The sequence below is a fragment of the Podarcis raffonei genome, chromosome 9, assembly GCF_027172205.1.
Source record: "Podarcis raffonei isolate rPodRaf1 chromosome 9, rPodRaf1.pri, whole genome shotgun sequence".
NCBI classification, from domain to species: Eukaryota; Metazoa; Chordata; class Lepidosauria; order Squamata; family Lacertidae; genus Podarcis; species Podarcis raffonei.
The window spans coordinates 30,257,958-30,285,600 of record NC_070610.1 but is presented as its reverse complement, the minus strand read 5'-3'; the positions used below and the strand labels follow the sequence as shown (position 1 = coordinate 30,285,600).

General features: G+C 44.3%; 1 protein-coding gene across 1 annotated transcript in view; it reads right to left on the bottom strand.

Moving 5' to 3' along the window:
- The window catches only part of IRF2 (interferon regulatory factor 2), a 35,008-nt gene extending 7,387 nt beyond the window's left edge, over nucleotides 1–27,621 (bottom strand). The window contains exons 1-4 of the mRNA XM_053402523.1: nucleotides 27,276–27,621; nucleotides 14,376–14,461; nucleotides 3,647–3,739; nucleotides 982–1,081 (exon numbers count right to left, since the gene is read on the bottom strand). Of these exons, the coding sequence (XP_053258498.1) occupies nucleotides 982–1,081; nucleotides 3,647–3,739; nucleotides 14,376–14,426 (244 nt within the window). The 5' untranslated portion in view covers nucleotides 14,427–14,461; nucleotides 27,276–27,621. The remainder of the gene's footprint in view (nucleotides 1–981; nucleotides 1,082–3,646; nucleotides 3,740–14,375; nucleotides 14,462–27,275) is intronic.
- Nucleotides 27,622–27,643: the final 22 nt, after the last annotated feature.

Here is a 27,643-nt window from a genome sequence, read left to right as displayed (position 1 = left end):
TAACCCGAGGCACCACTGTAATAATAATGTTGATGATTATAATAATATCAATATTATTAATAATATTAATAATAATGTTATTTATACCCCGCCCTCCCTGGCCAAGACCGGGCTCAGGGCGGCTAACATCAGGTATAAAAACAATTGATTAAAATACAACTTAAAAACAGGATTAAAATACAACTTAAAATGCAGCCTCATTTCAGTGGAAGCCCAGATCAAAAACTGTTTGGGGGGGAGAAAACGTCAAATCTTCACCAAGACCAACCATCCAGACTGGTCCTACGTGGGCCAGAAAAAAGCCAGGGAAGTCCCCAAATAGGGGTCCCATCACAGAAGGAAAAGGAAAGAGGGGGAGGGGATCAGGCTGATTCCAAGCCAAAGGCCAGGAGGAACAACTCTGTCTTGCAGGCCCTGCGGGAACTGATTTCTTTCCGCATGAGACAGAGCGTTCCACCAGGCCGGAGCCAGTGTTGAAAAGGCCCTGGCCCTGGTTGAGGCTAATCTGACTTCCTTAGGGCCCAGGACCTCTAGAGTGTTGCTTTTTATGAATTAGGGACCCTTCATATTCAGGGATCCTTACAATCAGACCGAGAAGTTCTGGACAGCCTGTAAGACACACACAGCAGCTACTTGCTCAAGTATACTCCAAACCTCTCCGCATTTGGCCCATCAAATCAGCAATGAGCTGCCAGGCACAGAGGCCTCTGATAGATATTATGACCCTGCCACATATACAGGAATGGAGGGGGCAGCTCTGAAGAGGCAAAGGGATGCATGTGTGGATCTGTTTCCCCCAGATGATTAAATAGCTGCAGCTATATCCTTGTAGCTGCAAGAGCCCCACCTGCTCACTGCACTACAGCTGGGACACTGGGTAAAGGTGAAAATGTGGAAAAGCAAAACAGAACACTACAACGCTGAAAGAAGAGATAGAACCTCCACAATAAACCTGCCCCAATAAACCTGAGCTCCTCTTACCTGTGTGAATAGCCCAGTTCCTAAATAAAGGAGCATCTTTTTCAACATCCCACCCATGGCGTGCTGCGTGCATCCAGGGAATCTGAAAAATCATTTTTTCCTGGAACAGAAAAACAAGTAGGAAACAACCACAATTAACAACTTGCAGATACAGAAGTCTTAAAGTTTCTTACTTTATAAAACAGGTAGCATTTGTACAACCTGAACCTATTTTTCACTGCTTTCTCACTTTCTGGCTCAATAATGTTCTGCATGGAATGAAAGTCAAAGCTGTTGATTTTACTGAGATTAAGCAAAATTACTAAATGCTGCAAAATATTCAGGTGCCTCCTTTTGACTTAAAGCTGTGAACTAATTGAGGTACTATTGGATGTGCATTACTGTGATTTCAGGCAAACATTTCTAATTTCACTGGCCTCTTATCCTAAGCCTTTTGATTACTTGAATTACTTAACAGTGTGGACCCCTGGGAACAGAAAATGACTAAAACTGGCTCAGAGTTCATAGAATAAGGCAGGCTATAACACTTCCCAGAAAACCATGAATATGGAAACCAAAATAGTATGGGTTGCTTCACATGTCATATGGCAGGCATGTCCAACTTCCATTAGGCTGCGTTCTAGTATCCAATATCAAAAACTAACAGTGATCTACCACACTCTCCCATTGTCATTCTTCAACTTAAATGTATTATATTTGGCTGAGGAAACCCAGCCAGATGGGCGGGGTATAAATAATAAATCATGATGATGATAAAAATAATAACAAATTATTGCCCTCACACCAGCCCCCTCCTCTACCAGGGCTCTTGGTGCACGTGGGAAGTCAACATGCCCCAAAATGTCCAATTCCCCCTTTACCAGAGGAAGAGCTCTGTGGGGAGCGGGGCCAGCAGCTTACTTTCGAGTAAATGCAGCTAGGCTGGAGCTGAAAAAGTGAGGAAAGTTCAGCATCCCACTAGGAGGGAGAGGGCGTTTTCTTTCCACAGGAACCAGGGGGAGGGGGGAGAGGGAGGAGGGATACCATTGTCTCTCTCTCACACGGCCCTTCCTGTGGCTCCCTCTGCAGCACTGCAGTCTGTGCGGAGCCTGCACACCTTGTCTTTGCCTTCCTGCCTGGGGCTGCAGCTTGCAGGGGGCAGAGGCAGGCCTCACACCTTTCCAGGCCGGCCAGCTGAATTGGCGGGGTGCTTGAGGCAGCTGCGAGGCGGAGGTGATGCCAGCGCCAGCCAGAGTGCTTGCTGCGGCAGCAGTGAGCAAGCCTGGCTAAGCGGAGCCTCAGTCGCTCCAGCTGCAGCTGAGCGCATGCTGAGGGCACCCGGTGGCCATGGGAGAGGGTGGCGGGTCGTGATCTACAAAAATCCATCGCGCAATCGACACGTTGGAGATGTCTGTCATATGGCATTGAGCCCTGTCCTAACATGCTCACTCCTTTTCACTTGCATATGCCACATAATTATTTACTTCCCAGTTTACAGCTAACCAGGGTGGATAAAAATCAATATTTTTTTTAAAATAATAATAATAAAAAGTTTCTTTTATTTAAATTGGATTGTTTTGATTTAAATCGGATTTTTAAAATAAAATGCTTTTGGAGGAAAAACCTTTCTAAAGATAATTTTCTATCTAAGTTACATTATAGTCCAAAGGCTATTTATCAGGAAATAAGAATTTGTTTTAAGTTTTTCATGTGTGCTAAAACTCAGTCTAAGTTTTGTTTATACACATCAGTTAACAAACATGGATACATATGCTATAATGTTATTATTTTAGTTAAATAAATTGTTTAAATTGTTACTTATGATTATTTTTCTCCTTCCAATAAAGTACAGCAGAAACGTTGTCCAAATATAAAGAGTTAACTTATTAAACCTCACAAATCAAATCAAAAAATCCATTTATTGTGAGGACCATGCCTGTGCACAAACATCAACACTACAATAGTTAAAAATATTAAAATTCATTGCATACTATGCCAACAAAACCTTCTTCCCACAGAATAGAAAAGGAGGGAAAACGAGCAACGAGTTAAACAGACGATGAAGGGGTCTTTACATTGTCGTCCATAAATCTTTCCCTGGCTTTCATGGCCTTCATCACAAAAACCGCTACCACATGGGTAATGCGAAACCTCACAATAATTTCATAATTATCTGTCTATGTATTTCTAATAGTATAACCAAGTCAGTAATTTTTGATAACTGTAAAAACTACTCTGAAAATTTATGCAATAATGGGTCTTTCTGTAAAAATAATAATGATTTAAATCAAGTCTTGCTGACTAGTGATTTAAATCGATTCAATTTAAATCAAATCCACCCTGCAGCAAACCACAGTTTTGGGTTACACTCATTCCAATTTTGGTTACACTCAAATTAGAGTTTGATGAATGCTAATGCTGGACTAATTCCTCTAGCATCAAATCACTCTGTGGCATTATGAATGTACCATGTATCAACTGTCTACTTTATTGATCAGATTGGTTCTCCCTTTGCTTAGATTCATGCAGGCTATAAAAATGTTTTATTTCACCTGGCTTTTGATGGGTTTTTAATTCCATTCCTTAGTTTTGTTTAAACAATAGTTTGGTTTTAACTGGTGCTTTCCTTGTTTTTGTATCACCTCATGGGCCCATAATAATGTTTAAAAACACAGGCATGCCTTACCTCGTTTAGCCATTTCAAACCCGGTATTTTGTTTGAATTTATTTGTTCCTCCAGCCACGGCCGCATTCGCATTCTTTCCACTGGCATTGTTACCTTTGCAAGAAGAGAAAGCGGAGCTCAATTATTTGACAAGCCAGGTGTGTTTCCTTTACATCAGTAGCAGGGAAACTCTGGTGCATGGACCTTATTAGGTCTCACTGGTTGGGCTGCCATGTTGTTTTCAGCAAGACACGCACACCCTCCTTTCCTATTTCATATATGACATCAAGTCCAGAAAAGTTCAAGCTGCACTTTGAATGTCTAGACGTAGTTAAAGGGAAGAATTAGAAGCACACTTAAGAGTGAACTTCCAATTTCTTCCTTTGCAGTTGAGTCACATTATAATAATAATTATTAGTATTATTCTTATTATCCAACAGAATTAATGATAATGATGATGATAAAGTGATAGAACACCAGGCATTGAAAACTTCCCTAAAGAGGGCTGCCTTCAGAGCTCAGGATCCAGCCCACTCACCAAATCTTGATTCCCACCACTACTTTACATTATACACAGAAGTGAAATTAACTATAATGCTAATGTAAAAAATATCTATCTATAAACTTTATGGTAATATTCAACATGACACTTGGGAACAAAGGCTCTGCCTACAGCGCAGGCCCAAGACGGTCAGCAATGCATGGCTTCCCACTTTGCTGACCTCAAGAGAACCAGTCTCTAGGACTGCCTTGGAAGGCTTTAATCACAGTTTACTTCTTTGGAGGGCATTCTTGATAAGACCTTCCCGACAATTTATCTTACAAGCAATTGTTCTACGCTATATTGTATTTCATAACAGTTCATTGGAGATGATTTTCACTGCAACAACATGTACCTACGCTGAAGTTTAAAAATGAAGTACAGTGGTACCTCGGGTTACAGACGCTTCAGGTTACAGTCTCCGCTAACCCAGAAATAGTACCTCGGGAAAAGAACTTTGCTTCAGGATGAGAACAGAAACTGCGCAGCAGCAGCAGCGGGAAGCCCCATTAGCTAAAGTGGTACCTCGCGTTAAGAACAGTTTCAGGTTAAAAATGGACCTCCGGAACGAATTGAGGTACCTCTTGAGTCTCACAAGTTTTACTGAAAGACTTAAGCATCTGCTAAACTTTTCCCAACAGAAGTTGATGACACTTTGCCTGTAATCCTCTGCATGTCTACTCAAAACAAAGCCTGTCATGTTCAATGGCCACATGTGTAGGATTGGGGCATTACATTACCTGGGTGTAATGAGTCTTCTAAGTAAACATGCCTTGGATTGTGCTGTGAGTCGCTTTAAATTCAGGGGGATTTCTGAGTAAGCATGTAATCCTATGCACTCTTAATTTGAGAACTCGGCATGAGTCAATGGGACTCACTTCTCAGTAAACATGGAGTATCAGGTTGTTGTGCACTTTACACTTTGGATGAAATACACTCATCTATTTTTATTTGCTTTAAACTTTATGGAAGGCTGCAGTCATAGATTCAATATCATATTCTGTAACAGTGACTGATGAGCAAGTAATACCATAGAATAAATGATGAACCTGCAATGTAATATGTCAGTAAAATGAAGCCAATGTAATTTTAGACATCATATATTTCATGAATTAGGAATGTGTTCTGCCTCTAAATGGGTAGTAAGTCATACTGTAAGAAAGCAGGATAGTATGCTGTACTGGAGAGATCATGGCTAAATATAGAAGTGAATTCAGGCCTGATCAACAAATACAGGTGGGATTCAGTAGGTAGGATTGCAAGAGCCAGAAAAGCCTTTCGAGAAGAAATCAAATGTGCTTTCTTTGCTTACTCAAAGATGGAACTTAAGCAATTATTAAAACATTTCCCTATATATAGATATAACTGTTCTCTATGACCAAATCCTGATGGCTTCTGGAGGGGCTTGATTTCCACAAGAAATTAGTACCACAGCTGCTACAAAAAAATCCATCAAACATCATTTGAAATTGTGGGGAGGAAAATAGCAAAGAGGGGAAAGATCACTGTGCAGGTACAGGCCACTAAGAAATTAACTGCTTCATTTGCCTAAGAGAAGGAAGATATTTCTCTTTGACAGAATACTCAATCTTTTTTCAGTAGACATTTATTTTGGTTATAGAGTATGCAAATCATACATCAGGAATTAAAACCCAAGCAATATAGTTGTTGCGTCAACAATGGAAAGCAGAGGTACAGTGGTACCTCGGGTGAAGAACTCACCGTATTTTTTGCTCTATAAGACGCACTAGACTACAAGACGCACCTAGTTTTTGGAGGAGGAAAACAAGAAAAAAATATTCTGAATCTCAGAACCAGAACAGCAAGAGGGATCGCTGCGCAATGAAAGCAGCAATCCCTCTTGCTGTTCTGGCTTCTGGGATAGCTGCGCAGCCTGCAATCGCTCCATAAGACGCACACACATTTCCCCTTACTTTTTAGGAGGGAAAAAGTGAGTCTTATAGAGCAATAAATACGGTAATTCGTTCTGGAAGTCCGTTCTTAACCTGAGGTACCACTTTAGCTAATGGGGCCTCCCACTGCTGCTGCACCACCGGAGTACGATTTCTGTTCTCATCCTGAAGCAAAGTTCTTAACTCAAGGTACTATTCTGTAACCTGAGGCGTCTGTAACCCAAGGTACCACTGTACTCAGAAAGTGGGATCTACTGGTAGAGATCTGCATGAAGTAGATCAGCAAGCATTTCTGAGTCTTGATTATGGCGACAACAAAGAAAGTCCTCACTCCCAAACTATACTGCTGAAAATGAAAGATACCTAGGATTGAGGGAGGAGAGTTAACCAGGAGTGGTTTTGTGAGGACAAACAGTGAGCTCAGTTGAAGTTTGGCTAATTAAAACTAATTCCTGGGCTGCAGCATTCTTTAATTACACGTGTATGTCTTTTGCACCTGGCTCTGGTTGGTAGATCTCAGGGTGCTAGTAAAAAACAAACAAACAGCAGAACCTACAAGTCTGAAGCATGTCCTCTCTTGGCGTAAATGACTATGTAATTGCCTAGGCCTTCGCAGTTTCATTCACCAGCAGCCTCCAACAAACTCTTTGCATTGCAGTCGAAGGCAACAAGAAGCCAGAGCTTCACCTGCACTTACTTCCAGCCTCCAAACTTCACCACAAGCCATCTGGTTTCTAGCATTTACTACCAACCCCTTCCTCTAATACTCTGGCATTTTCTCCCATTTGTGCTGCCATGAAGAAGGCAAGGTGGTGCGGAGAAATAATTTTCTGTCTCCATAAATCAAACGAAGACACAGATCAGAATGGTCATTCTGAATCTCACTCACAACATTAATTATATGAATGGGTTAACTACCAACCGCCTATCAACCTATAAATGCAAGGTGGCAAGCCTTGCAGCAGGTCCTTCCTGCTCATGCCTGACCAGTTTAGGGTTACATGCAACCTCAGCAACTGTGGCTTGTGTACAAACACAAAAGAAAAAGAAAGAGCAGGACTCCAAAAGTTCAACAGCATGCTATGATGTGTGTGGAAAAGTGCCCTACACTGGGAAGAAACAGGATTGCCCCTTTTACCTGGCAACAGGGATGGTCACCACAACATGTTAGCCTCCTATATCGTAGCAAGATTTGTTAGTATTATTGAGCCAATCAAGAACCACCTGACTACAGTCTTTGAGCAGCATACTTCATAGTAGGCTGGGCACTATCTGGTTTTCAACATCGTGATATATCATCAGCTAAACATCACAGTATACCAATATATCATGATGTCTGAAATAAGGATGGAACTATGTAGAGGCACTGGCTGGCTTCACAGTTTTTCCTGCATCATAATCGGCACCTGCTCTTTTGATTTGCTGTCCTCTGCATGAAGCAGGGGAGAGCCGAGCTGGCAGAGTTAACAGGGGCTGCAGGAAACGAGAGATGCACTGACTGGCTTCACTGTTTCTCCCACATTGTGATTTTGGCATAGTGCACGCACGCACGATGATTTGCACTACACTGCCAGGTCAAAAATTATGAAACCAATCTCTTGATGTGGACTTCAGACAGATTTTGGATGATATATTGCCCAGCCCTAAGTCATACAGAGGAACTGCTCGGTGGCAAGAAGCCATACTGGAATTTAGAGGCTCTACAATTTGAGACGGATCCTTTATACTCAAGCATCCATTGCTTTTTTGAGCACCTTTAGGACCGTATACCTGTAACTTGGGAAACAGCCCGCATACATGCAAATATATTAGCAAGAGGATTAAGTGAGTTGTGTAAAGAAAGAAAGAGATGCAATCGTTATCCTCTACAGCCAGGAGCCATTCAGTTTCTTCCTGTTGAACAAAGGAAGCAACATGGAATTATATACAAAAGCCTTTTGGCACCTTCATGGGTGAATTCTTGTCACAAAATAAACAACGTGCTGACGTAAGTGAACAAAACGGACTAGCCTTCTATGAGCAGGTGCTTTCAAGTAAGCCAGGGATCATCAACATTTTTAGGACTCTGGGCACATCTGGATTTTTGAACAAGTGTTGTGGGTGCTCAACCCCCTCCTCCCCTGGATCAGCCCCACACAACAGAAAGACACACACAGAGAGAAAGTGTGTGCAAGCAAATGTTGCTTTCCCAAGTGATCCGAGTTTGTGTTTTTTTAAAGTCAGATCCTTTAGAATTAATCTGAGCTTTGAAAAACACATAGGGCAAAAAGAGGAAGCGGGAAAGACCATCCATCTTCTAAACCCCTCCTTCAGCTCTATATACTTTTCAAGGGAGAAAATGGCAACCATCCTTATGACCAAGGGACCAGTGGGTGGGTGGGTTCAGAGGCCACCAAGGAAAGACCTCAAGGGTACCAAGTGTAAACCCATGTGCTGCACTGGCATGGGTGCCACCGTTGCACCCCCCAAAAGGAGAGAAAGCCCTTATGTTAGACACTGTACCCTCCTCCAAATTCCAGGATCCTACAGCCGCCGGATCTGTCTCCCTCCACAGGAGCCTACCAGCTGTGGCACAACACTGCGGCCACCACCTTCTCTATGCTTTGGCAAGATTCCTTCCATTATCATGGCACACACCTGACGATGTGCGAGGATCTCTGCACATTCACCCCCAGAACAGATGGTGTGGTGGGCAGAAGATATAGTTAGGTTCAGGGAGGGAGGTCGAGCTCAAAAGGTCTGTGTTGGGCATATAGATATCCTCTCAAACCCTGGCCAAACAAACAAAACAAAGGCAAAGGTGAGAATTTCAAACAACTAGCTCTGATTTAGCCACCTTGCAAGCAATTGCAAGTTAGTGGGTGTGGCATAAATGCAACTGAGGTGCTATCAGGCTACAGCTCAGTCCCACACAGTTGTTTTTTTAAACAAAAGGATGCCCATGTATCCAGCTGGCCAAGAGCAGCACACACTGCCTGGTACACCTCTTCAAGGAGCATGGAGACGGAGACAAGGACAAGCTGGTGCCTCACCTGCAGCTGCCGCCCCATGTGGGTGTTTCCGCCCCTTTGCCCTCCTGCTCCCCGGAGGTGAAGGTTGCCACCTGGGCTACTTCACTGCCAGCCTCATCACCCTCCACCATCACGTCGGCCGGCAATGGGAGTGCAGCGGTGGTGGCCCTGCCATGCCCTAGCCTGGGCCAGCTGTCCTCCTCCAGAAATGCCACAGGAGCACCAGGGCGGCAGCGGCTCTGCCAATCAAACACCGCATCTGGTTTACCTTAGCGTGGCGCAGTCTCTGCCAATCAAACACCACACCTGTTTTACATCAGCGCGGCGCAGCGTTTGATTGGCAGAGCCTCTGCCACTCGGCCTCTTCCTCCCGTCACCATTGCCAGGAGTCTCAGCTTTGCAGTGGGTTCTTAAATGGCTGGGCGGGCTGGATTTAGAACCCTGGTGGGCCTGATCCGGCCCGGGGCCCGTAGTTTGCCGACCCCTGGATTAGATTCTTTTTGCCCACATGGATCTCCCAACTGTTTCCCCTACAGGTCCCAAAGCATTCAGATGTCTTCTGCTCCAATTGTCTGCACGCTCAATGAATGTAAGCGCCAATAGCTCGCCCAATTATTGCATCAGTCAATTGCCAGCAGACCTTGACACACCCACCATCACCCGCTAAAACACCGCTGACAATCACACGCCACACCCTAGAGAATACAGTATGAAAACAGACCTCCATTAACTTACGTATCTCGTCCAATCTGTAGTTTACATAGGAGCCTTTCCTTCAATGACTTAGCAAACAAACTTCACCAAACAAACAAAAGCACATGAATGAAACAACAGAGGACACATATATAAGCACATAAGGGAGTGTGGCTTTGAAATAAATTGTTCACAATTGTACAGTCTGAGATAGTACTTCTCCTAAACGGAGCATATCTATATGGCAAAACCTAAGTATCATGTTTATTTCTTCTAATCTCTATGAAGCAACACCCACACATTTTGTTTATTCTTGTACCTCTCCACAGGATCAAACAGTCCATGCTTCAGAAAGTCTGGCTCTAGCATAAAGATTATTTGTACAAATCAGCAGAATCAAATGGCAAGAGGATAGCTGCATTGCAGCATAAAGTCATGCTGGAGTACCTTAAAAACTGGAAGCTTTTCTGGACCTGAGCATACTTTGCCAGACAGAGTAAGTGCTATGCTCTTTTAACAAATGTATATTAGGGGTGTGCACTGGCTTGGGTCGAGGCCTAAGCTGAAGTGGGCATATTTGGAGGGCCTTGGACAGGTTGGGTACACACCAGGGCTGGGCAATATCTGGTTTTCAACATCGTGATACAGCAGCAGCTAAATGCCACGATATGATGATATATCACAATGTCTGGAATGTATCTCGGCTGCTTCTTTCTCCCCTCAGCTGAGTGGAGCCGCTCCGGCTCAGGTGAGCTAGAGCTGGAGGGTCAGGGGGCTTCCTCAAAGGCGCAGGCAGGCTCCATCTGCTTGCCTGCCTCCACCTCTGCTGTCTACAGGCAATTTGAACTGGAATACATCATGGCTCCCTGGCCACCACAATGTATTGCCAGCTCAAAATGTCTGAAACCGGTATTGCGATCTGAATGCCATACAGCAGGAGTCAGCAAACTTTTTCAGCAGGGGGCCGGCCCATTGTCCCTCAGACCTTGTGGGGGGGCCGGACTATATTTTGAAGGGGGGGGAATGAATGAATTCCTATGCCCCACAAATAATCCAGAGATGTATTTTAAATAAAAGCACACATTCTACTCATGTAAAGGGACGTGGGTGGCGCTGTGGGTTAAGCCACAGAGCCTAGGACTTGCCGATCAGAAGGTCGGCGGTTCAAATCCCCACGACGGGGTGAGCTCACGTTGCTCAGTCCCTGCTCCTGCCAACCTAGCAATTCGAAAGCATGTCAAAGTGCAAGTAGATAAATAGGTACCGCTCCAGCGGGAAGGTAAACGGCGTTTCCATGTGCTGCTCTAGTTCGCCACGAGTGGCTTAGTCATGCTAGCCACAAGACCCAGAAGCTGTATGCCAGCTCCCTCGGCCAGTAAAGCGAGATGAGCGCCGCAACCCCAGAGTCGGCTACAAGTGGACCTAATGGTCTGGGGTCCCTTTACCTTTACCTTACTCGTGTAAAAACACCAGGCAGGCCCCACAAATAACCCAAAGATGCATTTTAAATAAAATGACACATTCTACTCATGTAAAAACATGTTGATTTCCAGAGCGTCAGCGGGCCAGATTTAGAAGGTGACTGGGCCAGATCCAGCCCTCGGGCCTTAGTTTGCCTACCCATGCCATACAGGTTTCAGACAATTTACTGATATATCGCCAGGCTATAGTACCCAGACACGTTATCACTGGAAGTCAAATTGGATCGGCCTTGAGCAACAGGAGGCTGCTAGGGAGTCAGGCATTGGGAAGGAAGGAGGAGGAGCAAGCAATGTGTGAAAAAGGCCAAGTCTTACCAGACAGGCACTGGCATCTTTCTGGCAGAAGGCAGGCCCAAGACACGACTCTCCTCCCTGCCAGATGCCCTGCCCCACAGGATCCTTGTCCCCACTCAACAGTGGAAGGATCAGTCTTGCAGGGTGCTGCTGCTGCTGCTTCACAAACCACTTTCCTGCAGGAGAGCATTTGATGTTGGATAGATATTATAAGTTGGAGAAAGGATATTACCTTCTAGCAGATCTGCGCCCATTCATGCGCTATAAAAGACTGTAAAATCAGTTGGGACTGATTTTATATCTGGAATTGCTCTATCCCTGTGGCATCCACAAAGTTTTCATCAAACTGCTCTGAACAATTCAAGTAAACCTTAAGGTCAACTTTGCTGGCTAGCAACTCTTATGACATACAGAAAGTGCAACTTCTGGGGCTGAGCATGTTGTCAGAAATGGAAACAACACAGAAATTGAAACTGGTGTAGAGAAGAAATTAGAAATGAAACTGGACCTGGTATTTCGCTTATGTTAGTTTCAATTTTTGTCAGCAGCTGGAAAAATGTTATAAGTAGAAACACTGCAGTAACGACATCTATCTATATCCACCCTCCATGATAACGTAGTAAGTTTTGCCATCTTACGAGCTAGCCTCTAAGTTTTGTAGCCATTTTCACGCCATATGCCCTTACCTTAAAGCACCTGATATCTTCAGGTAGATGGCCAAACTGTAAAACTATGCTAGTGTGTAAGAGTTACAACTGGTAAAATATACACTAGGCCAGATGAGGCCCTTTAAAGCAAGGATTTGTGGGACTGGCACCACACTTTAAGCCAGTGGTGATGGCCAAACCTGGCCCTCCAGCAGTTTTGGGACTACAATTCCCATCACCCCTGACCACTGGTCCTGTTAGCTAGGGATGATGGGAGCTGTAGTCCCAAAACAGCTGGAGGGCCAAGTTTGGCCATCACTGCTTTGAGCTAATTGGTGCAGCATAGTAGCACATACTTATATCAGGTTCTTGCATTGCAAAAGGGTTCCAAGCCACATGCCTCTATTGCCCCTGTAAACACATTGCCATGGAAGGCAGTGTGCAATGAAAGCCCTCTGTAGCTTCCTGGTAAGAACTCACACCCATGACTGTGGCAGCAAAATCTTCAGCATCCCAGTAACAGGAATCGCTGTCAGGGCAGAAGCAGCAGCTTATACAAAGAAGGATCAGTTTACACAATGCAGTGTTTCTGTATTAACCTGTAGTATCCTCTCTCCCTGAACAGGCAGGTGCTGTTCTGTAAAGAGCTCTGCCGCACAAGAGTTTCCTTCACAGGAATCAAATGAAGCAGATAAGCTTTCTGTTCCTCAACCCCAAGCAGGGAAAACCCCACTTCCTCCTGGAGAAGACTTCCATAAGCTACTTTTAAGTGGGCCCCAATGAGCCTTGCCAGACTACAGGGCCGGCCCAGTTTCCTCTGGCTTTGCCTGCGATCATGCTGGATTCGTGAAACCTAATCTGCCCTGCAGTATACGAACAGAAATTCAGCAGCCAGCAAGCCTTTTACCAGTTCTTCTCTTGGGTTCCGTTTCAAGGTTGGAGCTGTTATATCACAAGATCCCCACCCATCCACTTGCTCCTGCTTAATGTTCCCCATTTGATTTTGCCTGGCCAATATCCTAGTTTAGACAGCTGACTCTAGTTGACATGACGAAGGGGCAGGTGCTGGGCCAAAGACCACAGGTGTTGCCAGAAGTCAGGTGAAATAGGAGCTCAGAAACCTGTTTCCACTGCTTTCCCTTGCCTCCACATCTGGGGTACAACTTTCTGCTTAACAGAAAACACTAAATCTACAGCTGTGAAACGTGATTTTCAAAATTAAGCAGCAGCAACAAACTCAGCCTTCCTCTCCAGATTCACAACCATTTCATAAGTCTGGATATTATCTTGTGTGACCAGATAGAATTGCTCAGATGAATCTGTACTCTAATTATAGGATTCAGGGAACTTGGATCTGTTCAGAAGCTGGAGCTATTCCAGGATGTAAAGCAGCACCAGCCCTATTTTAAGGAACACCAAATACAAGGAAGTTCTGGCCGCTGGATGTACGCTTGACCACGACTCTCCATTACATCCAAAATAAAGCGCACAGTTAAAATATATTGTATAGAAATTTGCAATGTTTATCCTAATTGCACACTAAAGAGTATGGGTTTCCAGGTTGAGGAAAGTTACGCCAAGATCTGAATATATGCTTTATGAAGCATATTTCCCACACAATGAGCCACTTGCCTAGGCCCCAGAGCAGGAGAGGGGAACCTTTGACCCTCCAGGTGTCACTGAACTACAGCTCCCATCAGCCTTAGCAAAATGGTCAATAGTGCCCATGGTGGGGCTGTAATTCAGGAACGTCTACAGGGCCAATGGTTCCCCAAACCTACCCTAGGGCAAGACGCTTCTGGGATCCTCATGGTGGTCATTGTGGCCAAAAGTGCCTCATACCTACTCAGGGTGGTTCTTTAGTTATGGTCACTCCTAGAATATGATGATCCGGGCACTATTGTAAATTCTATGGTAACCACTAGGTTGCCAAAACTGTGCAGAAATGTTAAGTATGTAGTTCAAAATGCAGCCAGTTGTTTAATTATGCAAGTGAGCTGGAGGATGGGGGTCATACCATCCCTTGATAAGATGTGTGCTTTGGATCCCAACTCATTTCCTGGTGCAGTTACTTCATTAACGCTGTGATCTTGCAAGCTGTCCTAGCAGCCCAGTCTGTTCAGATTACAGATACAGCAAATAAACCTCCAAAGCTGAGCTCTGCACTTACCTGTCTGTCTCCTGCTTTTGTCCTATCTACGTGATACGTCTCACAGGCCATTTAAGGCTAGAAGGGAGAGATGGAGAAAGAAGCATCTGGGGAGACAATAGAAGTTGGATTATGGTCCACCCCATCCCACTTACATGAGAGTGACCAGTGACAAATGTCGCAGGAAGGCAGGCCACCCCCCTGAACACTTATTTTAGCTGCTAGACTACATTTCTCACCACTTAAAAACTTAGCTAGCAGAGGCATTTAAGCATACTGAGATAACACCCTTGCAGCCTTCATTGTCTTAAGACTTGAAAAAACTGCCTATAAATCTTCTGAGTATATTTTATGGCTGGCTGGCTGGATGCATGCTTCTGAGCTCAGTTGTTCCACACATGGAAAATGCCCCAGTCAGCTGCTTTGAAGCACATTTTGACATTTCCCCCAATGTGGCCTTCATCTAACTTGACGCAGCTGGTGAAGATTGGGGGTGGTGGGAGGAACGGCAACACCCAAGGAAGAGGTCAAAGTGTGCAGAGAGATAAAATATACAACATTTCATATGTTTTCCTAATTCAGACAAGCCTCCAGAGCGCAATTTCCTCATTAAAAGTGGATCACTTTTCTTGCTCTGGCACTCGCATTAGTACTACAGAGAAGCTAGGCAGCTAAACGGCACTGTGTTCCTTCATGCTCATGCTCTTGGCGCATAAAATAAATTCTAAGTCAGTGCCTGTGTGCATTGTCAAGGAAAGAGAGACTACATGCACTCATTGATTCAAGGTCTTTCTCCAACCCTTCCTTTCTCATTTGAACAAAAATGAAGAGCAGCCTTCTACCACAAACAAAAGAAGACTTCCATCCCACCAAAAAACCTAGCAGATAATAAAGAAAAATTCTACGTATGTGAAGACCTGACCTTTTTTTGATTTCAGGGGGTACTCAAGGGTACACAGTACTGGCACCTCTCTTTTCTTGTTGTTTAAAAGTGTGGCACTCAGTGTTTTTTAGGGGTACGCATACCCCTAAACATTTTGTGAATCTAAGTCTGGCCTCATTGAGGGGCAGTATTTGAATATGAGTAGGAAAATGAGAGTACCCCTAAACATTTTTTTTAGAAAAAAAAAGCACTGGTGACACTTACTGCAACAACTTCACGGGCCCCTGGCCAATGAACTTTGGGCCTTCAAAGTGACATGTAAGAAGGATGGGCTAAACCACGTCTCTTGTGCATTATTGCCTGACCAGTACAGTCTATGAGGGAGGAGACTAAAAGCAGCAGAATGCAAACCAGCAGTTGCCTATCTATCACCTAGACACTGCAGTGGGGAATCTGTGGTCCTCCAGATAGTGTTAGACTGAGCCTCAGTCAGGACGGTGAATGGTAAGGGATGATAAGAGCTGTAGTCAAGCAACATCTGGAGGGCCACAAGTTCCGCTCCCTCATCTAACCCCTTTCTTATTGCTTCCAAAGGTAGCAAAAGGAATTTGTACTTGAAGACATAAATGAACCCACCAAGAATACATCTAACTATGACTGAGAAAGTAGACAATAAGGTCATAGGCAGTTACTAGGAAACTTTAGCTAATCCTCTAGTGAATGGCAGGCTATATTTCACATTAATTCTGTGACAAGATGCATGAAAGAAATGAGAGCTCCCTAAACCAAACAAATTACATTACACCTATTACTGCATTTGGGGACTGTGTCCCTGCTCCCTCTGTTCACCAACCACTCAGCCATTCCCTCATTAACCCCTTTGAACTTCCCTTCCCACCTCATGCGACTACAGTGGTACCTCGGGCTACATACGCTTCAGGTTACAGACAATTCAGGTTACACACTCCGCTAACCCAGAAACAGTACCTCAGGTTAAGAACTTTGCTTCAGGATGAGAACAGAAATCGTGCTACGGCGGCACGGTGTCAGCAGGAGGCCCCATTAGCTAAAGTGGTTCTTCAGGTTAAGAACAGTTTCAGGTTAAGAACAGACCTCCGGAACGAATTAGGTTCTTAACCTGAGGTACCACTGTACTAAGATCACTTTTCACCTTCCTAAGCCCATTTCTGAAGCCATGTTTCTCTTTTCTGCAGCCCCACTTGCACCCAAACCAACTCACAGTAACCTTCTGCATCTTCCTCCTCCCGCAAACTGCAACTTCTAAGCTCCCTGTGTCCCTCCATCCTTGCTGTATTCAAACCTCGGCTGTTGTTTAAAACTGTCTCTGTGTTCCTCCATCCCTGGTGCCGCTGTTCTAAAGCACCACTTCCTCCCTCTCAGTGTCTCCCCTTTCTCACTCCCATGCCATGACCCTGTTGTTGTGCACCCTGCCTTCTCTTCTGCTCACTTCCCCAGCCCTGACTTCATGCAAATCCAGGATTGTGATGAGGCACTACAAATCCTTCAGTGAAAAGAACTGTGTGATGACAGCCTTATGTTTATATGTATATAGGAGATCAGAGTGCTCCTTTCTTTTATCAACTCCTGCAAGGCCCTGGGGTATTGGGGAAATTTGGAAGCCAAAACTGCACAGAGGAAAAATTGCTGCTTACACTTACAACAGAATTAAATATTAATTCTTGTATTAGAAGTTTATATCACAAAGGATACTTTTAATAGGTATCACTTAAATCGTGTGTACTGAAAGCAGGGAGAATTAAAATAAATGGGCCCAATTCTGTAAAAGCACGTGATGGTTTTCAGAGATTTATTTGGTAGCACATTCATTTTTTTCAGGAGACTGTCATACTGACTCTCTCACCTTCAACAAACAAGAGCAGTATTCAAGCCAGTCCAAAATTCAAAGCAACACATTTGAATTTTGCAATTTGCAGTCATGGCAAAAGAAAAAACAAAACAAAACACTGATACTTTTATTGTTTATGGGCTCTTTTCTGATAGCTGCATGTTACAAAACGATTTGTTCTTGGGTTACAGAATGCACTCATATGTCAATTAGGAAAAGTATGCTAATATTTCAAGCACAGCTTCTCCCTTTAGAATACACAGAAGTTGAGGCTAAGAACAAATCGGTTCTTAAAAGACCATTTCATTAACCCCCTTTTATGTGGTATTATAAAAGGACAGGGAGTATGTTTTAATTTCTGAGTAGAAATCAGAAAAAAGGCACCAAATGTTTTAGTGTGGAACGTGCCTGAGCACAAGATTTCAAGTATCTGGGGTACAAGCTTCACAATCACAAGGTGTACTTGCTATTCATAGTAATATTTGTTTTTGTAAAACTGTTCTTTGTAATCATGAGCAACGTCTATTTGCTCAGTGCAATAAAGGTATGTGATATTTGATTAAAGAGTTTGTTTTATTACCTGGGCGGGGTTGTTCTAGCTGTTCATAAAAAACCTCTCCTATTTTGTAACCCTCCAGTTCTCAGCATGATTAACCCATGGCTTTGGGGTACAGACATTCCCACCTACAGATCACCTGTGCCTAGACAGATGACTGGAAATAAAGATGATCTCTTTAGAAAGTGAAGTTCCCCACCCCTATCCCTCTCTTCACCTTTAAGGACTTGGAAATTTCCCAAGCACAAGACTTTCCAAATTGGGCATTTTGACATTTGCTTGTACTTGCTCATTTGTGCTTTGTTTCTGTCACTCAAGCCCTGCTGTAATGTTGAGTTGCAAAGGTGAACACTCTGAACCACATCCAAAGGATAATGAAAGCATTTTTTTTGCAATTGCAAATAATAACAACAACAATAACATAATTAGCAGGAAATTACCATTACTTGGCTATTGCAAAAGCAGTGCCTGCCACTGTAGTATTGAACCCCACAGCCCCTGGCTGTTTGTGCAAACTTTCTTATGAGTTTTATTTTCTGTTTGCCGTGTGTGAATTACTTTTTTGTTGCTGGTTTTAGGTTTACATAAATGAAGTAGTAATACTCGGTCACATGTGCCAGGGGATATGTATGCTATTCAGTGCCTTTAACTATTACAGAATGAGGCTATTCCCCCCCCCCTAAAGATGCTCAAAAATTTACACGGCATGCCACAAACCAGGTATGGGGAACCTTTTGTCCTCCAGATGTTGAACTACTATCCCCACCTGCCCCAGCAAGAAAGGCCAAGGATTATGGAAATTGTAGTTTAGGAACATCAGGAAGGCCAAAGGTTTCCCGCACCTGCTATAAATGATTTAGTTTGGAGTTCTTGCACACATATAGTAATTTATAGTCAATGCTAAATATATTAATGTACCAGAGAGCTATGGCTTAATTTCTGTTGGAGCATGATTATACAGCTTCATCTACCAGTGCATCTCCCTGTAACACCAGGGTAATAGCCCCACAGTGTTTATACTAGTTACACATGATAACATAAGAACATAAGAGCCTGCTGGATCAGAGCAATGGCCCATCTTACAGTGTTCGAAATTAGTTGGGTGCCAGGCGCATTCTGCAACAGACAACTAGCCTTTTGCAAGGAAGCTTAGCATCTCCATCTGGCTGGCATGCATGGCTGTTATCAAGTCAGCTGGCACATGGAGTTATACTAGAGTAGGCTGCTTGCGATTACAGACTGGTGATTTTAATTTTAAGTATTACAATGAAGAACTTAACTGCACAACTGTCACACATATGGCAGGGAAAAGGGAAAAGTTCAGTCTCATACATTACAAAATTAATCCTTTTTGCAACCTGCCAAGGGGGATTTTGCCTGACAAGGTGTGCTGGACTTCCCCATGACTAAGCAGCTTTTCTATGAATGCAGCTTGTTCTACTGTTACAAACATTTGATGTTTGGGTTTCATCAGTGGAGATTTCTGCATGGGCTGACTGTGGGAATCAGGAGCTATGCTACAGTGTCACTTGGTGTTGAGTAGGCGTGTGACTGGTAGCCACACACTCTTTGAGATCTGTTGCCCTTAGACGTAATACCCACCCTTCTGAGTACTGTTAATCACAAATGTAGCATTCTGAGAAGGCAGAATGCCTTGCAATCTTCATTTCTTTAAAATGCCAATTCAACTTTATGAGACAGACCAGTTGTAACACCAACCCGATGGGTGAGAAAACAAAACAAAAGGAACTACTTGCTCCCCATTGTGATCTTAGAACCATACAAACGTGTGAGTAAAACAATTTTTTTAACTAGGGGTGGCAAGCCCTGGAAAAGCTTCCCCGTGCAATTCTTTCTGCCCCACCAGGAGGCCACCAATTTTACAACTGGCAGTAGAAAAAAGTAAAGTACAGCAGACATAGCGCAGGGTCTTTTTCTATTCCCCCCCATTTATTTATTAAACTTGTATACCGCCCTTCACCTGTAAATTTCAGGGCAGTTCTTTACCTAGCTCAGCACTCTGATGAGGATGCCAATTGCTCCCGTATTTGATGCACAGATATTTGTGGAGGGGCTATGTGTCCTATGTATGTGTAGACATGTCATAAATTTGGAAGTAGAATAAACTAACAGTGTTTCTCAAAATCCCTGCCGCCGCCTCCACCTTCAAATATCACTTGAAAAATTACTGGGGTCTCAGTGGACCACTTAGTAAACTTTTTTCCCTTCTAAAAATCAAAGCACATGCCTAATTTATGTTTTAGTAACCACACCTTTACCTTTCTAATGCAATGGATGCATCTGCTTTTGTGAGCAAAGCTCTGTGAAGTCACTCAGTCATCTCACTTTCAAGTTTGGTCACTGGAGTCATCGCTGTCACTGTCTTCATTATCTTTAGTACTGTTTATTTTAAGAGTTTTATAGGTTGGACATTTGATTTAAATATATATATATAAATATTTGCTCTTTATTTATATTATCAGTATATATGTTTTGTTTTGGGGCCCTTGGCTCTTTGTTGATTTAAGAATCTTTGGCTTCTTATTTTTATAAACCACTTTTGGATATTTTATATAAAGAAAGTGGTCCATACATGATTAAATAAACTTCTTGGATTTCTTTCAACATTCTGTTTTCAACCACCAATTTGGTCGATGACTATCCTGCCTACTGCTCTGACAACTAGGCCTCATCTGCACTACGTGTTTAAGGCGGTCATCTGCATCTCTCTGCCTCAAGAGACAATGGAGTGTGCCTCTGAGGGTGAAGTCAAACTGCTGCACTGGCAGCAGCCAAATGACATTCCTGGGACGCAAGCCTGGACAGTGTGTATGGAGGTCCTGGGCTACCCAGATAAGAAGACCTCCTCTCTGCCTCAGAGCAATACATTAGACACCAGTTTAGCAGCAGGAGTTTCCTCATCTGCACTATATGTTTAAGATGACATCATACCACTTTTAACAGTCATGGCTTTCCCCAAAGAACTGCAGTTTGTTAGGAACCCCCTATTCCTGTCACAGAGCTACAATTCTCAGAGTTCCCTGGGAAGAGAGACTGGCTGCTAAACCACATTGGGTTTACTTCCTTGAGGGGAATTGGGGTCTCGCCATAACTCTCAGCACTTTTAATAAAGATTTTTTGGGGTGGAAGCCATGACTGTTTAAAGTGATATCATACAGCTTTAAATGTATAGTGCAGATGGGACCCTAGTCTAGACCACTATTTCAGAAAATACTTAGAGGGAAATTAGTAGACTGCACCAGCATCTTACTATTTTATATATCTTATATATATACTATATATCTATATATATATACTATAAATATATATTAGATATATATAGATATATATATATATATACTATATATCTTACTATTGCAATTTCATTGTCCTGCATGGGACAATGACAATAAAGATATATCTATCTATCTATCTATGAATGAAAATCACAGCTCCTAGGCCAGAATCTTGTTAGCCTATTTGATAATCCAGCCCTGGTTCAAAAGGCCTCCATTATCATAAAAAATAAAACACAGGCACAGCCAAGAACAGTTATTCTTGACTGTACAACCTTTTCGCAGACCACAGAACAAAGTTCACAGACCACAGTTTGAACATCCATCTCTGTATTTTTTTTTTAAACTTCATAATCTGAGATATCTTTGCAAAGAAAAAGGTCAGTATGCAAATAATTGTACAAATAGTATTCTATAGTCTGGCTGGGGACAGGCTTTGAACTTGCAGACTTCTTTTACCTAAGTGGCGCATTTCATATGGCTACTCTTAAAATGTAGGGGGGGGGACTTTCCAAAGTAGTTTGTGACATGGCATGGAAATCTAACGTTGATACAAAAACACAAGTTTGTTTTTCTAAACCCACTGGCTACGTACAAAACCCTGGACACGCCACAAGTATCTTTTCAGCCGCCCAGCCTATTAGTTTCCCCTTTGCACAGAGATCACACATTCAGAATTGTATTGGTAGCCCTGTACCTCCTCCCCATTCATAAGCAGCATGGCAAAAGTGCCCTTAAACAGAAAACAAAACTCATAAGAAGCATTCAGCATTACAGCAGTAGGCAGTGTTTTAACAAATCATTGATGCTAAGAGTACCTTACTGTAAAGAACATCATGTTGAGAGCACATTTTGTTCTTGTTTAACACTGGAAGAATGACTCATGCTTATGAAGTAACAAACTCAGGCTGTGCTCCGAAAGGCACTTGTGCCAGTAAAGCAGAGCAGGCATCAATGCAGTTTGGAAGCTGCAATAGTTTCTAAAACTGCAGCCCAGCAGGAATAATGTACAATATGCCCCAACAAGAGAAGTATTTCTGGATGGAATGAGGCTTCTGCAGCTGGAGACTTTTGAGAATCAGTGCTCCTCTGGGTAAACCCATTGTGACTAGAATCAAGACCCTCTATGGGTGGCAATCTTATGCACATCTACTTGACAGTAAATGCTGCCAAATTAAACAAAAGTCACTTCTCTGTCTACACCGTGGGTAGGCAAACTAAGGCCCGGGGGCCGGATCCGGCCCAATCGCCTTCTCAATCCGGCCCGCGGACAGTCCCAGAATTAGCGTGTTTTTACATGAGTAGAATGTGTCCTTTTATTTAAAACGCATCTCTGGGTTATTTGTGGGGCATAGGAATTCGTTCATTCCCTCCCCCCCCCATATAGTCTGGCCCCCCACAAGGTCTGAGGGACAGTGGACTGGCCCCCTGCTGAAAAAGTTTGCTGACCCCTGGTCTACATGCAAGTAACACAAACCCGTTTCTAAAATCTGACCATAGTTCTACATGCAAGTGAAAACAACAGCCATAGTTTTTAATCTATATCCAACTCCATGCTACTTTGTGGCACAAACGATCCGAGTTTTCGAAGGGTGTCTCGCAACACCCTTATGTCCTAAAGGGAATTCTCAATTTGGTGTGACTTTCAGATGCAGGTGTATCCTTCTGATTCTCCCTCACTGTAAAGCAGGGGTGACTAACCTGTGGCTCTCCAGATGTTGCTCTCCAGGCTATAACTCTCATCATCCCTGACCATTAATGGGCCATGCTGGGTGAGGCTGATGGGAATTGGTTGGGAGTCCAACAACATCTGGAGGGCCGCAGGTTCCCCACTACTGCTTCCGAAAGTAGCAAATTACCTGAGATGTGACTATATGATCTATCGCCAGGAAGGAAGGGGTTTTTAACCAGGTGGCCAGAGAGATTGCATGTTAAAATAACATCCTTCTTTCTCCCCATAGAGCAGTGTCTGGAGGCACCAGATAAGGGGTCCACACATTTTTGCTGGCTTCGGTAGCTGCCTACCAACTGTACTGTTTTTAATGGTGTTTTGTGTTTTATTGTACTGTACACCACACTGATATTTTACGAGATGGCAGCTAGAGCTGAGCAATGTGTGGTTTTCAACAAATTAATCAGGACTATTATTAAATTGAGATGGGAAGGGGAGACACAATACATCCCTAAGTAATGCTCTTGAACATAGCCCACGGTGTTATTTTTAAATGGCCATTCTTCAGTACAAGCACAATTTCTGCCCCAAGAAATGTTGCGCCATTACCGGCGTCAGTGCTACAATATAGGAAGTTTAATTAACTGAAACTTGTCCCAGTGCCCACATTTATTTTGAGAATGTGGGAAGAGCCCTGTCCGACCAGGCCAAAGAGCCATCAGGTCCAGCATTCTCTTCCCCCAGTGGCCAAACAGACACCCACAAGAAAGCCACAGCAGAACAGTGCAGTAACAGCACCTGGGGCATCCTGACTGATACTGGTGGTAATATATAGTAATCATGACTGAGAGCCATCAATATGCCTTATCTTCCATGAATTTGCTCAATCCCGCTTTAAAGCTATCTATGGTAGCGGTGATCACAATATCTTGTGGTAGCGAATGTTTGCCCTGAATCTCCCATCATTCAGCATCACTGGATGACCTGGGTTTTTAGAGGAGAAAATGCTCTCCACATCACATATTTTATAAACCTCTATTATGTCCCCTGTTACTCATCTTTTTTTCAAAACCAGAAAGAACCAAGCATTGTAAGCTTTCCTTAGAGGGGAGTTCTGCTCTGCTGGTTGGAGGCAGTATGCTTCTGAATACAGTGGTACCTCTGGATGCGAACAGGATCTGTTCTGGAGCCCCGTTTGCATCCTGAAGCAAACGCAAGATGCGACTGCGCATCTGGTTTCGCCACTTCCGTGCATGCGCGTGACGTCATTTTGAGCGTCTGCGCATGCAGCGAAACCCGGAAGTAACGCATTCCGTTACTGCCGGGTCTCCACGGAGCGCAACCTGGAAATATTTAAGCTGAAGCGTATTTATCCCGAGGTATGACTGTACTGGAAAATACAGGAGGGGAGAGTGCTATTGAGCTCAGGTTCTGCTTGCAGGATTCCCATAGCCAACTTGTTGGCCATAGTGAGAACAGGATGCTAGCCTAGATGTTCTTAGGAGTTGGTCTAGCCCCTTGATTGTTTTTGACTGCCCTTTTCTGGCTCAATCTTGTGAGGTGAGATCAGAACTGCGGACAGTATGCTAAGTTTGGTCACACCAAAAGTCTGTAAATAGGCACTATAATATTGACAGTTCTATTTTCAAACAATTTCCAAAAAAGGAATTTGCCGCAACACACGGCATCAACATTTTCACCAACCTATGCACCACTGCTAGTTCACATTCAATCAGTGTATATGTGAAGTTTTTTTTACCCCAGTATCACTTCATACTAAACTGCATTTGCCATTTTAATACCCATTCCCCAGTTTGGAGAGATCCTTTCTGGGGTCCTCACAATTGCTTTTTGTCTTTTAATCCCCTGAATAATTTGAAGTCTTTAGCAAACTTGGCTGCCTCACTACTCACCCTACCTCTAGATAATTTGTGAACAAGTTAAAAAGTACTTGTCCCAAGACTCTGGCCATGTTTATATTTGCATACTAACTGAGCTGGTATGAATATCTGAATCTTAAGAGTTAATGATAGGCCCTTTTCCTATGCGATCTCTGGGATCCAAGAGAACCAGATTGAGATTTTCAAAAATGGTAGTATTTCCTCAAATTAGGAATTCTAGACTGCCCAACGCAAAGGATGCCACTCTTTTGAAGGGAATTTGCTACAATTTAGGGATAGGAAAAATCAAACCTGGACCAAACAAAGACTTAGAACACCAAAAATCCCCTTGTTCCAAATAACCTTTAGACCAGGACTTCCTTACACTCAGTAAAAGTCAGTTGCACTTAAGTCCATTTGAAATTAATGGGGCTTAAGTTTGCTGTTTAAAAACTTGTTTCATTGATTTCAATGAGTGACTCTCACTGGAATTGAGTTGTTGTGTTCCTCATAATAATAATAATAATTTATTATTTCTACCCCGCCCATTTGACTGCATTGCCCCAACCACTTTGGGTGGTTTCCAGCATATATAAAAACATAATAAAACAAAAACAAAGCCTTAAAAAGCTTCCCTATACAGGGCTGCCTTCAGATGGTTATATAGTTACTCATCTCTTTGACATCTGATGGGAGGGCATTCCAAAGGTGGGTGGGTGCCACTACTGAGAAGCCCCCCCCCCCTTACTTCTCACATAGCCTAGTCTTCATGCTGGGCAATTTTTGCAGACAAAGTACATTTTGATATTACAGGCACACAACATTGCAACATTCATAGCCAATATACTTTTATGCCCCTCACTTCAATGGCTCTTTTGTATTCAGTGTCATGATTCAGCGAAAAGTGGAAATGCAGGTTTACAGACTATCAAATTTTAATTCATGTAAAATTCTAGCGGCTTCTTTAAGTGTGGCAACCACTGCTGACTTCTAGCTGTCTCCTTAGAGACAGTCACATACAAGACATGCACAGAACTCTGTGCACACCGGGTTTTCACAAAAGACCTGCTCTGCACTGGTATGCCTGCTGCCTCTGCACATGACATTTACGGCTAAATCCCAGTGAGCAAAGAAGGGGCTGCCATGCCACAATCTAAGGTTGTTAGAACAAATCCTTTAAAAGTGGCAAAGCATAAACTGGGGCGGTAATGATTTTAGATTAATTAAACCAGAGTAAATCGACCATGTGGCACCATGAATTTGCTAACTAGAGCTTCTGTTCTAAGGTACACTTTCCTAAGTAAGGTAAAGGGACCCCTGACCATTAGGTCCAGTCATGACCGACTGGGGTTGCGGCGCTAATCTCGCTTTATTGGCCGAGGGAGCTGGCGTACAGCTTCCGGGTCATGTGGCCAGCATGACTGAGCTGCTTCTGGCGAACCAGAGCAGTGCATGGAAATGCGGTTTACCTTCCCACCGTAGTGGTACCTATTTATCTACTTGCACTTTGACGTGCCTTCGAACTGCTAGGTTGGCAGGAGCGGGGACCCCGTTGCGGGGATTCGAACTGCCAACCTTCTAATTGGCAAGCCCTACACTCTGTGGTTTAACCCACAGTGCCACCCGCGTCCCCAAGTGCATGTACCTAAACACAATGACCAACAAAGAAGGCCAACATAGGCAGCTGTGACATTCTAGAACCGCCTTTCTCAACCTTGTGTTCCTGAACCCCAACTCCCATCATCCCTGACCACTGGCCATGCTGGCTGGGGGGCTGATGGCAGTTGCCGTTTAGCAGCACCTAGAGGCCCACAGGTTCCCCAAACCCTGCCCTAGAATAATAACCATCCCTCGGCAAAAACAAAAAACGTCGGGTTCCAACCTATTCGGCCTGACTTCAAGCAAAAACGGGTAAGGCTAGCGCGCGAAAGGGGGTATATCTGCTAGCCCTTGCACCAGATAAGCCGAGCTTCCTGGAACAAAATGCACCTAGTCTCGCCTTTCTCCTCCCACGCCTCGAGCCGCAGAAGTATCCAGTGCCGCGTTCTATTGCCTCGAAGCCGGCTCCCCATTGGCCAAGCGGAGCATACACGTCACGGCTTGACCCGGCCGCTGAGGCGGAGGAGAAAAGGAAGTGGCCGAGCCAGGCTTGTGTAACCAACAACCTACTTCGCGGGGGGGGGGGGGAGAAGGGTCACGCTTGTATTTGGGGGAGGCGGGGGCTTCCCCCGCCGCCGCGGGCAGAGTGGCACCTCCAGGTGTGTCTCCCCCCCCCCCCCGCACAAGCGCCAGTTGCTAGTTAAGGGCGGGAAGTGGCCATTTCCTCCCTTTCTCTCCGGCTCCAGCCCAAGGCCGCCTCCCTGCCTGGTTCTTCCTCTTACATACAGCCTCTCGGGGAGGGGCAGGGGAGAGCGGAGATGGCAGCCGCAAGGCCTCTGCGGGGAAAAGCAAAAAAAGAGCACACGGCGCCCTTCGGTACCAAGCACACGTTACGAAACCACCCAGCCCAATTCCCCCCTCCCCGACCTCATTTCACAGCACCGAGTGGGAAAGGAAAAGCACATAGGAAGCGGCAGCCGCAGGGCCCCGGGAACCGCCCGGGTCTCCTCTCTCGGCAAAGCGATTTCTACCGGAACGGGCCTTGCCCCGCCATGGCTGGGTTCAAAGTCCCCGAGGTGGGAAGAGAAATCCTTCCCCCGCCCGCCCCTCGGCTTTATGCACAGCTCCCCTTCGTGCATTGCAGGGTTGGGGGCCCTGGCTCGCTCACCTAGCTTCCACGCCCGCGAAGAGGCTGGTCAGCTGCCAGAAATAATATCCGCATGGGCAACGTATCCCGGGATCGAAAACAACAAGTGTCCACCAGCTCAGCAGCTCCATTAGCTTCTTTCGTCAACCTCCGCGGGAGTGAAAATAAAAAGTTGCTTCCTCCGCGTCCCCCAAGCAAGGTGCTCCTGGGCTCGGTTCAAATTCTGTGCTCCTAAATCCAGATTATTTTCTCCCTTCCGCCCCGTCGCAATCGCTCCTCGCCTTTGTTTCTGCCGCTGCTATTTCTCGCCATCCGGCAACCCCCTAAGCAAACCGCCTGTTTCAGAGCCCCACAACCAGCGAGAGAAACGCGTCCTTCCAGCCGATCCC